Genomic DNA, 13,322 nt, shown 5'->3' with positions numbered 1-13,322 from the left:
GCCTCCCACTCTGGCCCCTTGTCCCCCCACCCTGCCCCCTTCTCCCCTCTGCCCTCTATTCTGCGCCCCTGCCCCGGATCTGTCCCCCTGGCCCCCTCGGTCCCCTGCCCCCTCGGTCTCCGGGCCCCGGGCGCGCCGCTGGCCTGCCTGGCCTGCCCGGCTCTGACGCACCGCCGCCTTCACACCAATGAGGCCGCGATCGACCGCCCCTCCCCCGGGAAGGTGTGCCCAGGTTTCCTCACCTGAAACTTCCAGGAGGCTGGGCCCTCCTCCCGTCTGCGGGCGCCGGGCCTGCGCGGGGACACGGCGGGCCGCGGACCCTCGCGGACAGCATGTGACCGGCCGGGTGGGCGCAGGTCCCCGGCCCAAAGAGGTAAGGGGCGCAGACGAGGGGGCGCGGCCAAGGCGACCTGCCTGGCGGCCCGGAAACGGGGGCGGGCGGGCCACCTGGTGTGCGCCGCGAGCACCCCCAGGCCGGGCAGGAAGAGGAGGGGAGCCGCCGGGACCTTCTTCCCGAAAAGTACGCTTCCGGCCGGCCGGCCGCGGAAGTGGGCGCCGGCCCAGGTGCGCCCGTTGGCCAGGTGCGCCGTCGCCGGGTGGGGCCCGCCGAGGCCCGGAGGGAGCGGCCCCCACGGGGGATGATCGAGACCCTCTTCTAGGAAAGCCTACAGGACGTGCGTTCTTCTGTCTTTCGCCGTGGCCAGGCCTGCATTTACCTTCCTCCGTACGTGTTTGCGACCTTGTGTGTGTCTATGTGCGCACCCCTCTCCACCAGCAAGGCTTCCCATCTTAGGAGTGAGGGCCCCACCCTAGAAGTGAGGTCCCCACCCCATGGGCAGGTGCGGGGAGCGCCTCCCGAAGCTCCTTGTTAACACCACACTGCATTCTTCACTGGGAAAGGAGGAGGGCCCAGGGCCGGGGGCCAGGACTCCAGACTGGGCCCGGGCCTGAGCATCATTTACAATTCCCTCAGCCAGCCTGTCCTGAATCCTGGCCTCAGCCCCATCTCTCCTGATCCCCACATTCACCGCTGCCTGTCTCCCCACAAGTGACCTCTGGTCAGGACTGATGTCAGATCCAGGGAGGGTGTGTCAGCAGGCGGGCTGGGAGCTAGGCTGACTTGTCCTTGCTGGCTTCCTCCTTCCTCAGCTCCAGGCTCACCACCCTACTCTATCTATGGCTTCCATCCTCAGCTACACTGGAAGCTCCCTGCTCCACTTAACCACCTCCCCATGTTTAATCTGTGGACATGGCCTCCTTCTCCAATGTCCTGTGTTATTCACACCTGGAGTGTGGAGAGGCCCCACAGTGGGGCTCATTTATTAACTCACCTGAGGGTCACCTGAAAGGGAAGTCCATTGTGGGGCTCTTGGGGTGAGGTGGAGGATGGGGAAACGGGGTGCCAGGAGGAAGAAATGACACTCTGCTAGCGGGGAAGGGGACAGCCAAGAGGTGGATTAGGAAGGCTCCTACCACAGGATGCAGTATTTCCAAGCAGAGCCCGGTGTCTTCCTGTGTGCAGGGGCCCAGAGTGTGTGCTGCCAGTCATGGCCTGTCAGAGGCTGTCTGGGGCTATACTGAGCGTGATGTCTTTGGGGCAGACACAACACATTATCCACGGTGTCTGGAGGGGTCAAGCTCTCTGGGGCGTGTGCAGGCAGCAACAGGCTGCTCATGGGGTGAACAGGAGCCACTGTGTTGTTCAGGTGTCTGTGGCGTACGCACCTACAGGAGACATGCAGCATCTGGTGTAGACAGGGGCTGGGCCACACACGGTGTCTGTGGAGTGAACAGACAGGATCAGGTCAGGTAGAGTGTCTGCAGTGAGCCAGAACAGGGTGACTCTCAGGTCTGAACAGGTGGCTCACATGATAACTGTGTAGGCAGCATCAGGACCACAGGTGTGCTGGGGGGTACGTGTTAGCACTGTGGCTGCTTCTGATGTTCTGGGGAGACCCCAGGGTCTGCGGGGCAGTGATGATGTGATATGTCCAGATATCCAGACATTCCCCCCCCAAAAATAAGCAAACCCATCGCCTTCTAGTCAATTCCAACTCATAACAACCCTATAGGAAAAATGTTGATTGCAGTCTCCTCTGGGAGGGCAGGGCTTCCCTAAAGTGGGTGGGACATAGGTCTTAGAGGTCAGGGGTCCAGAAAGCTGCTCTTATTTTGTCATTTTTGTAGTGTGTGGTCCCTGGGTGATACAGTCGGTTAAGTGCTCAACAAAAAAAATAAACATTGCCACTGAGTCGATTCCAACTCTTAGAGACCCTATAGGACAGAGCAGAACTGCCCCATAGGATTTCCAAGGAGCTGCTGGTGGATTTGAACTGCCAGTGAGCTGTTAACCACTGCACCACCAGGGCTCCAAGTGCTCCACTAGCAGCTGAAAAGTTGGCCATTCGAACCCACTTGGTGGCACTGGAAGGAAGTCCTAGTAATCTGCTCCTGAAAGGTCACAGCCAAGAAAACCCTACAGAGCAGTCTCTGCCCTGTAACACACAGTCGGCTCAGTAGCAGCAGGTTTGGGTTTTTGGTGTGGTCACACACGGGGCAGTCCCGTGAACACAGTGAAAAAGGTCGACATCTGATGGTCATCTTACTTTCTAAATCAGATGAGGCATTTCCCTACTGCGAGCCGCAGTCTGAAAGACAAAGTTTAAATGAGAAAGAAGTGTTGTCATCTCAAGAGAACTCCAGGGATTGGTGGGGAAGTCAGAATATTTGAAATGGACATTGCCAGAAAATCAAGGAGACCTGGTCCCAAGGCACACACGTGGCCCCAATGTCAGCCCAAAGAGTGTGTGACAGGGGTATCTTTGAAATGTAAGTTTACCCTGGGGGCCAGACATGGACAAGAGCTGGTACTGGGGTTGGATGGGACCAGAGCTCTGTCTGTCACACTGTGTCAGTGGGGGACTTGAGCTTGTCTCTGACAGAGTTGCATGTGGACCAGTCAGGCGGATGCAAATGCCCTTAGTCTGCAGGAGGGCCAGGTTGCCACAGTGCCCTGCCTTCTCTCTACCCGTGCACAGGGAACAGGGATCACTCACCCCCAGTGCAGAGGGGGTGAGGAGGTGGTGCAGAAACGACCTTGGTGCCCTGACATGAGTAAGGCACCTGCAGGTCTTCTGTGCTGGTCGTGCTTGGCAGTGCCCTACCTGGGTGCAGTGGGGAGTGACGCAGAAACGGCCTTGGTGCCCTTACATGGGTAAGGCCACCTGTAGGTCTTCTGTGGTGGTCATGCTCGGCAGTGCCCTGCCTGGGTGCAGTGGGGAGTGACGCAGAAATGGCCTTGGTGCTCTTACGTGGGTAAGGCCACCTGTAGGTCTTCTGTGGTGGTCGTGCTCAGCTGTGCCCCACCTGGGTGCGATGGGATTACTATGGCAGGAGCAGGCAGGGACATGGGGTGTGTTCTTTCTCCAGTTGGGTAAATGGCTATGCCATGACCCCCAAAATTTCCAGCTGGGCAAAGACGGCAGGAGGCACCGCTGTATCACTAACGAGGCTCCGAAGGTGTCCGTGTGGCACGTGGTACGTACAGATAGAGCCTGGGTATGCCAGAAACATATATTTGGGGGCCATTTATTTTGAGGACAAAGCACAGGATGGTGTGTGGAGGGCAGAGGGCTGGGGTCACACCGAGGTGGATGAAGGGAAACTGCAGGTTTAGCCACACGTGTCTCCTTGGGCAGGTAGGAGCTGAGCTTCAGAGTGTCTGCAGGGTGCATACTATTTAGTGTGTGGTCACCCCCAGTGTCCCCTGTAGAGTTTGGATAGAGGAAGCAAGTCAGACAGTGAGTCAGCTCACTGGGAAAGAACATGAGTCCTTCCACTCAGGCCTGCTCACGTGAGACAGGCTCTTTGACCCACATAGATGGTATCTGTGTCATAGACGGCAGGGCCCTGTCACATACTCCACCTGCGGGGAGGCTGGAGCTCTGCCTGTTTGGCTATGCCACTGCAGAAGTTTCCCATGGTGGCCATAACAAAATACCACAGACTGGGTGGCTTATAAGAACAGAAAGTTATTCTCTTACAGCTCTGGTAGCCGCAAGTCTGAAATCAAGGTGTCAGCTGGGCCGTGCTCTCTGAAGGCTCTCAGGGAGGACACTTCCTTGCCTCTCCCAGCTCTGGTGGCCCCAGGACTTCCTTGGCTTGTAGATGCATTGTCACACGGCCTCCTTCCTCTGTCTCTCTGTGACCTTTCTCCTCTTTTTGTAAGGACACCACTCACATGGATTAGGACTGTGGTGTGACCTCTTAGTAACAGATGATATCTGCAAAGACACTGTCTAAGCAGGGTCACGTTCTCAGGTACAGGGGATAGGACTTCGTCGTGAGTTTGGGAGACACAGTTCAGTCCGTGACAGTCAGGTTCCATCGTATAGCGCCTCTAAGGGTGGCTCACTGTGTATGAGTGTGTGTCGTGTGTGTTTCTGTGTGTGTGTGTGTGCGTGCATGTATATATGTCTATATGTGTGGTGTGTGTGTGTGGGGTGTGTGTGTATACAGGTGTGTGTGTGCATGTGCACATGTGTATGTGTGTGTCTCTGTGTCTATCTGTGTGTGTTGTGTGTGGGTCGAGTGTATGTTGTGTGGTATGTGTATGTAGGGGCACATGCATGTGTGTATGTACACACGTGTGCATCTGTGTATGCATGTGTGTATGTGTGGTGCTGGTGTATGTGTGGGGATGTGCGTGCATGTATGTATGTACCTGAATGTGTGTGCACTTATGTATGTGAACATATATGTGTACATGTGTGTCTCTGTGTGTGCTATGTAGGGGGCACGTGTGTGTGTGCATGTGTGCATCTGTGTGCGTGCATGTGTGATGTTGGTATGTGTTGGGTGTGTGTGTGTGTAGTGTGTGCACATATGTGTATGTGTGTATGGGTCGGTGGCTCAGCAGGGGGGCAGGCATTCTGGCCCATGGGCCCCCACTTTCAGCCCTGGCCAGCCAAGGAAGGTGCATGTACAGGTATGGCCGTGGGGTCAGTTAATTCCGGGGTCTTCCCTAGGCTTTTGCTCAGCCAGCTTTCTTACTGCAGTGTCTGAGGGTATATGTAGACCTAGGTTAAGAGACCTGGGTTCACCTGCACCTTTTGCTTAGGGAATTTGAGCAAGTGTCCAGGTTACCTGATCCTCAGTTTCCTCCTCTGTAAATGGAGCAAAGTTTTCTGTGTGTCTCTGAAGGTCTTCCCAGCTCATAAATTCAATTTCTCTCTGTCTTACACTTTTTCTGTCCCATGTCAACAAAAATAACAGTGTCTAACACCTATGTAAGGAACTCTGGTGACCCACTGCAGGAGAAAGATGTGGCAGTCTGCTCTCTAAAGATTACACCCTTGGAAACCCAATGAACCAGTCCTACTCTGTCCTATAGGGTTGCTATGAGTGTGGCGCAGTAGTTAAGCACTTGGCTGCTAACCAAAATGCTGGCGGTTTGAACCCACCAGCCACTCCACGGGAGAAAGGCCTGGCAACGTAATTCTGTAAAGGTTTACAGCCTAGGAGACCCTATAGGGCAGTTCTACTCTATCCTACAGGGTTGCTATGAATCAGAATTGACTTGACAGCACCAGGTTTAACACCTATGTGGCCCTTTCCATTTAACAATGCACTTTTTATGTTATCTTATTTAATCTTCATCAGAACTCTGTGGAGGAAGCATTTTATCACTTTTTTAAAGATACAAAATGAGTATTCAAATAAATTAGTTCTACAGTAGTCTTAAAACTAGCAAGATATCAAAAAAAAAAAAGAAAAAGGCAGAACTAGAAATTGAACCTTTTAGCTCCGTGTTCTCCTTTCATCCACGCATGCCATAAATCTTGATTGGGCGACAACATGGTTTCCCACTCAGCGATTGGGCAGTGTTTGTGCTCTTGTGAAGTTCAAGGCTGAACCAGGAAAACAGACGTAGAATATGAAATTACAAGTGTCTGCGGAGAAGGAGAGGGTTCTCTGGGCTTGGGCAGGACAGGAAAAAAGGGTTCCAGGCTGAGGTGCAGCTCATGGGGAGACCTGGATAGGGGGCACAGAAGGAACTGAACACGGGGCAGGAAGGGGACAGATGGGGTGCTGGTGGGTGATGGGAATCCTGAAGAGTGCAGCAGAGCCAAGGCTGTAGCAGGCATATAACCCATAGGAAGTACCTGGGCTCTGTCCCAGGTGCAGTCAGAAGACGTTGAAGAGTTTGAAGCTACAGGTGGTGCGTTGGAAGCTCCCTCAGTTGCTGTGGGGAGTTGGACTAGAGCAGGAGGAGATGTGAGGAGGCCAGTGCATAGGTGTGCACAGGTGTGCCCAGGAGCAGTGCCTGGGTCAGGGGGTGCAGCACGGACCAGGGGCTCACAGCGGTTATGGAGAGAAGCAGACAGATTTGAGGGACAGTTAGCGGGTGGGGTCATCGGACTTGGTGGTTGACTAGATATGAGGGGTGTGGGCAAGGAGGAAAACAGGGATTTCAATCTTGGTTTGAAAACTACTTACTAAGCACGTAGTATGGGCCAGGTATTATGCTAGGTATGGAGTGGTGAGCAAGACAGGTGGAGTTCTTGAGCTCATGAAGCTCACCATCTTTTGGATGGGATGGATGATGTCTTGGTGTCCTGGGGCTGCCAAATACCACAAAGTGGGTGGCTAAGGGCAGACATTTATTGTCTCACAGTTCCAGAGGCTGGGAGTCCAGATTCAGGGTGTCGGGAGGGCTGTGCTCTTTCTCTTTCAGCCCTAAGGGAAGATCCTTACTTGTCTCTTTCAGCTTCTGGTGGTTCCAGACATTCCTTGATTTATAGGTGGATCCTCTCCCTATGTGTGACTCCATGTCATCCCATTTATAAGACCCCACTCAGAAAGGATTACTGCTAGGACCCACCCCACTCCAGAATGACTTTACTGACAATATCTTAAAAAATAGACCTCACTTCCAAACAAGGTCACATTCACAAGTAGAGGGGCTAAGACTTCAACATCTTTTGGGGGAGACACAACTCATTCCATGAGCCCGTTACTGTCAAGTTGATTCTGACTCATGGCGATCCAATTTGTGACAGAATAAAACCACTCCATAGGGTTTTCTTGGCTGTAATCTTTACGGAAGCAAATCGCCAGGTCTTTCTCCCATGGAGCTGCTGGATGGGTTCATATTGCCAATCTTTAGGTCAGTGGACAACCACAAATGAGTTGCGCCACGCAGCTCACCTTCATTCAATCCATAACAGATGCTAAGTAAAAAAATGTGCATAGTTACATAATTATAATTGTATAAGTGCAACAAAGAAGAAGTACAGTTTAACCTAGAGAGTTGGGGAAAGCTGAAGGGGGCTACACCAGGAAGATATAGTCTTACCAAAAAAAAAAGAAGGAAGAAAAAGTATATCTATCATCAATAGTGGGAAATACTGCCAAGAATCATCCAAAACTAGGGTCATAGAGCCTCCTTTGGAATTAACATGATGAGCATTCTAGGGGATGTTGACAAATCGGTACTTCCTGAAGCTAGGTTGGAGGTAGTTGGGATGTGAGGACATGAAGACAACAGATATGAAGAACTCCTTTTAGAAGTTTGAAAGATGAGAAGGACATGAGCATGCCGAAATACTAGTGGGGCGGTTCCAGCAGAGAGAGAACGGCGAAGGTGTAAGGCATAAGACAAAAAAAAAAAAACCCATTGCCATCGACTCAATTCTGACTCGTAGCAACCCTTTAGGACAGAATAGAACTGTCGCATAGAGTTTCCAAGGAGCCCCTGGTAGATCTGAACTACTGACCTTTTGGTTAGCAGCTGTAACACTTAACCACTACACCACCAGCGAAGCCATGAGAGAACCAGATAATCCATTGCATGAGGTCCCTGAGAGGGCAGTGATACGAGACGGTGCTTAGAGAGGAGGGACACGTTTTGCACTGTCAGGGGAAGGGAGTTGGAAACAATGGAAATCCATGCCGGCAGCTCTACAGACCTGGTTACAAGACATGGAGACAGTCCCTCTCTGTTAGCTTCCAAATCTTCGTGACATGGGAGAAGAGGAGATCCGCTGGAAGTGAGAAAAGAGGTGGGAAGTTCAGAAAACTGAGAAGTACAGTCCACAAGGTTGTTGGAGAAAAGAGAGGGGAAGTCATGGGGTGAGACAGCTGTGTAGGCTAGTTGGAGCTGGTAAAGATCGTGACTTGTATTGCTGTTGGGTGCCGTCAAGTCAGTATCAACTTACAGAGACCCCACATGGCAGAGTAGAACTGCCCCATGGGGTTTTCTAGGCTGCAGTTTTTACAGGAGCAGATCACCGGCTCTTTTTCTCACAGAGCTTCTGGGTGGGTTCGAACCACCACCAGCCTTTCAGTTAGCAGCCAAGTGCTTAACCATTGCACCACCAGGGCTCCTTAAAGAGGATAAGAATTGAGAGTATTGTTGGGTACCATTGAGTGGATTCTGTCTCACAGAGACCCCATGTGACAGAGTAGAACTGCCTTATAGGCTTTCCTAAGCTGAGATCTTTTTTTTTTTCTAAATTTTATTTATTTTGTTGTTGTCGTTGAGAACATACATAGCAAAATATACACCGATTAAGAAGTTTCTACGTGTCCAATTAGTGACATTCATTACATTCTTTGAGTTGTGCAACTATTCTCACCCTCCTTTTCTGAGTTGTTCCTCCCCTATTAACATAAACTCACTGCCCCGTAAGGTTCCTATCTAATCTTTCCAATTGTTGTCAATTCGATCAAGACTGTAATCTTTATGGGAGCAGAATGCCAGATGTTTTCTCCTGAGGAGCTGCTGGGTGAGTTCCAACTGACCTTTTGGTTAGCAACCAAGTGCTTAACCATTGTACCACCGGGGTTCCTTACAATCGTTTCTACTGCGGTGCTAATTCAGTAAGTTGAATTATCATTTCACCTTATAGCGGCTGCCTCTAAAACAGAAACAAGATTGTTAATTGATTGCTAGATGCTATGGGAAGTAGAAAGATGAGTAAAATCCGGACCGCGTAAACAGGAGGTTGGGAATAGTAATGATCCCAACCTGGCTGATTTTAACCCCATGCTGCAGCTCCAAAGGGAAGCCCCCTCCTGACACTACCTCTCTGGGTGTTAGGTCCAGGGCGGGCCGCCGTGCAGCGTCTGGGGGTGATGGGGCTGAGTCACCCTTGATGTCGGAGACTGGCTGGGAGAGACAGAATAAGACAGCCTACAATTAGAGGGAAATGACCAGGGGGAGCCTGCGGCCCTCTCAACAACAGATTTATCGTCTGATTTTATTATTTAATGTCTGTCACTCCCATAAGACTGGAAGCCCCTTGAGTGTCAGGCCTTTGTCATGTTGTTCGTTTCACTAACTGCTGAATGCCCAGCATGGGGTAAATAGTTGTGAAATAATAAGTTTTAGGGAGGTTACTGCTGACAATGTGGACTGCCTTTTGTCTCAAAGAATGGCCCTGAATGGAACCCAGCAAGTGTCCTCACTACTGTTCTCAATGGCCTCTCTGATAGGTAAAAGCGGAAGGGGATAGAGGCCTTTGTCTTCTCTTGCTGCTCAGGATCCAGCCCTGATGGAGACTGCGGAGCCCCCGCAGGAAGACTTGACCCCCACTCCCACCATCTCAGGGTTCATGAGGGACAGCCAGGCCCCTGGCCCAGGGCCCGAAGCTCCAGAGAGCCTGTCCCATGAGGAGGTGGAGGGCCACAGACACTCGGAGACCCCTCGGGGAGAGTTGAGGAATACAAGCGGCTGCTTAGCTGAGATCGTGCCCCTGTTCCCTGAGGATGGCTCTATAGACAAGGAGACCCACCAGGAGACTCCCGCGGCCAACCAGGAGACCCCCGCGGCCAACCAGGAGACCCCCGCGGCCAACCAGGAGACCCCCGCGGCCAACCAGGAGACCCCCGCGTCCAACCAGGAGACCCCCGCGGCCAACCAGGAGACCCCCGCGGCCAACCAGGAGACCCCCGCGGCCAACCAGGAGACCCCCGCTTCCAACCAGGAGACCCCCGCGGCCAACCAGGAGACCCCCGCGGCCAACCAGGAGACCCCCGCGTCCAACCAGGAGACCCCCGCGGCCAACCAGGAGACCCCCGCGGCCAACCAGGAGACCCCCGCGGCCAACCAGGAGACCCCCGCTTCCAACCAGGAGACCCCCGCTTCCAACCAGGAGACCCCCGCTTCCAACCAGGAGACCCCCGCTTCCAACCAGGAGACCCCCGCTTCCAACCAGGAGACCCCCGCGGCCAACCAGGAGACCCCCGCTTCCAACCAGGAGACCCCCGCGGCCAACCAGGAGACCCCCGCGGCCAACCAGGAGACCCCCGCGGCCAACCAGGAGACCCCCGCGGCCAACCAGGAGACCCCCGCTTCCAACCAGGAGACCCCCGCGGCCAACCAGGAGACCCCCGCTTCCAACCAGGAGACCCCCGCGGCCAACCAGGAGACCCCCGCTTCCAACCAGGAGACCCCCGCGGCCAACCAGGAGACCCCCGCAGCCAACCAGGAGATCCCTGCAACCGAGCTTGGGGCAGCCAACAGCCAGGCCAAGATGCCCACGTGCCCAGAGCTCTGGGGCCACCCAGCCACTGGGCATAGGCTGGACCCGGTGCTGGTTCCCAGTGAACAGGACAGCAGGCAGGAAGCAGAACTTCTGGCCTGGGGAGCTGGGCACATGGAGGAGTGGGAGGAAGCTTCTCCAGACAATCCTGCTCCTACTAGCCCTGGGCCACCCTGGAGAGAGTGCACTGCAGGGACCCCCCAGGCCCAGGAGAAGCCACAGCAAAGGCGTGGGCAAGCTGGGTGCATGTATCCCCAGGGGTCCCCCAGGTGGGAGGGGCAGGAGCAGCAGGGAGTGGGGTTCCAGGGGGTGCAGGAGCCAGCAGAGAAGCAGGTTAATGGGAGGAAGGGGGAGCAGAGGCAGGACCCTGAGCAGGGGCAGGAAGGTGTGGAGACTGGGGGGCTGGGAGGCCTGACTCATGGCCAGTGGGGTCAAGAGGAGAGTGGGGGGAGGCCCCAGCCGCCAGAGGAGAATGGGGTGGACGCTCAGCCTGAAGAGAAGCCGGAGGAGGTGCCTGGGAAGCAGGAAGACCAGGGTCTGGACCTGGCGCTGATTCCAGTAGAGAAGTGTGGGGAAGAGGCAGGTGAGGGGGACCCAGGAGACCATGCTGGGAGCGGACCAGGGGCCAGGGGAGAGCAGGCAGAGCACAATGACCCCTCCACTCTGGTTCCCCTGTCCCCAGGCATCCCTCCTCCCTGTGACCTGTTCCCAGAGGCCTCTTGTCCCATAACTGGGGTTCCCCAGGCTCAGGTAGGCCCCCAGGCTGGGGAAGTGTCCCCACCTGCTCTGACCCCTGGCACAGAGCCAGGACAGTCCCACTTGCCCATGTCCCCACCTAGCCCCCTCCCTACCTGGGCATCCCCTGACAAAGAGGCATCTCAGGAAGGCCACCAAGAGGGGCCCAAGCAGGGGTTGGGGTCCAGGACAGTCTCCACCAGCACCTTGGGGACACCGCCATGGACACTGGACTTGGCTCCTGGCAGTTCTGCTCAGGCGTCCCCCTGTTCAGTCGCCTCATTGCCCACCAGCCCCGCAGTGGAGACCTGTCCTGCTGTGGGATCTCCAGAAGTTTCCAGGACCTCTCTCTCCAGAAACAGTCCCATTCTCTGTGTGACTCCTGAGACCCCCACGGCTACCCCCCATGACTCCTCCTCCACAGAGGCCGCCTGGGACCTGTGCCCCAGCCCCACGGGGCCCCCCCCACAGAGCCCCCCAGCCGGCCCCACAGGGTCCCCCCTGCAGAGCCCCTTGGTCAGCTCCACAGGGCCCCCTCTTCAAAGCCTCCCGGTCAGCCCCACGGGGTCCCCCCCGCAGAGCCCCCCAGCCAGCCCCTCAGGGACTGGCCTACACCTGAGGAGCAGCTCCTTTACGAGCCCCCATCGGACCAGGCTCCTGCCAGACCTGGCAACCAGGTCGCTTTCTTTCTCCCACTCGGAGCCACCCCCGAGGCCCCCCAAACCTGCCATCTACGGCTCTGTAACCCCAAGGAGGGACAGGAGGAGCAGAAGGGACAGTAGCATCACCGTGGAACCCCAGATGGCATCACCCACTCTGTGGCAGGGCCTGGAGGTGCCCTACTCTGAGCCTGAGGGGGCGGGTGGTGCCCACCCTTGGGCTTGCCAGCATAGCTCAGCCCCAGCCCCACCCCTGGTCTCTGTAGATAGGAGGATCCCTGAGCCCCCACTCCCCCTCGAGAAGAGGCACGTTCTGTCCCCCACAGGGGAGAGAGACTCCTGTCTTCAGGCAGTGGCCCCCAGACCACAGCAGCACAGCCACCCGGCCCCCCTTGCCCTCGGCTCAGGGCCCCACTGCCCCCCCAAGTGCCCATCTGACCCACTTGTGGCAAGACAGCTTCGGCCCCTGCCTGCCACCCCGGACTTCCCTGACTCTGCTCAGACCTTTCTGCCCCCTAAGCCCAGATACAACAAGCCTTTGCCCCCCACGCCCGATGGTCCCCAGCCCCTGCCTTCCTCCAGCTCCTTGTCCAGGAGCCCCAGGACCTATAAGCCGCTGCCTCCCCTCCCCACTATGGACCCTCCCATTGAGCCGCCCCCTCTGCCTCCGAAGGCCAGGGCCAGGAGCAGAAGCACTCAGGGGGGGCTCATGAGCGCAGGGGGCCAGGCCAGGCCAAGGCCTGGGGGGCAGGACTGGTCAACACCCTTGTCCCCCTCAGCTGGCCGCACCTCCTGGCCCCCTGCTGCTGGCCTGTCCACCGACCCCTTGGCACATGCCAGCAGGGGTAGGAGTGACAGGGCCTCCGGCATGGCTTTCAGCAACGCAACAAACTTTCTGAGCCTCTCGTCCCCCACCACTGGTTGGCCCCCAGAGGATGGGTCCTGGCTCACAGAGGAGCTGAGGGGCCCCACCCGAGGACCCTCAAGAAGAGCAGTCCCTCAGGAGGGAGCCAGCAGCTCTCGGGGATCAGAGCTGGGCTGGACGAGGCCTCCAGAGAGACCTGACCACCAATCCCTAGAGAAGTCTTCCAGCTGGCCCCATCAGAGAGACCCAGGCAGACCCCTGCCTGGTGGCAGCGGACCAACCCCCGGGGAGGGGCATAGCAACAGCAAGGGCTGGAACCGGCAGGGCCTGCGCAGGCCCTCCATTCTGTCCGAGGACACCTCAGGTGAGCAGAGCTGGACGCTCACCCCCACCCATCCTGTCCCCAGGTCCCATGAGGCCCTTTCTGGCTCCACCCCACCCCCACTGGGCACCTCTGAGCTCACGTTCACCCCTGCCCGCCAGCCAGCCCTGGCTCCCTTCGTTCCCCTTGTTTCT

At 56.0% G+C, this 13,322-nt stretch overlaps 1 protein-coding gene across 1 annotated transcript in view; it reads left to right on the top strand.

Moving 5' to 3' along the window:
* The first annotated feature begins 254 nt into the window (after positions 1 to 254).
* ARHGEF5 (Rho guanine nucleotide exchange factor 5) overlaps positions 255 to 13,322 on the top strand; it is a 44,760-nt gene continuing 31,692 nt past the window's right edge. The window contains exons 1-2 of the mRNA XM_049893987.1: positions 255 to 373; positions 9,546 to 13,170. Of these exons, the coding sequence (XP_049749944.1) occupies positions 9,558 to 13,170 (3,613 nt within the window). The 5' untranslated portion in view covers positions 255 to 373; positions 9,546 to 9,557. The remainder of the gene's footprint in view (positions 374 to 9,545; positions 13,171 to 13,322) is intronic.

Source organism: Elephas maximus, chromosome 8, assembly GCF_024166365.1.
Source record: "Elephas maximus indicus isolate mEleMax1 chromosome 8, mEleMax1 primary haplotype, whole genome shotgun sequence".
Lineage (NCBI taxonomy): Eukaryota > Metazoa > Chordata > Mammalia > Proboscidea > Elephantidae > Elephas > Elephas maximus.
The sequence above is the reverse complement of the archived record's forward strand: the minus strand, read 5'-3'. Positions and strand labels throughout refer to the sequence as shown.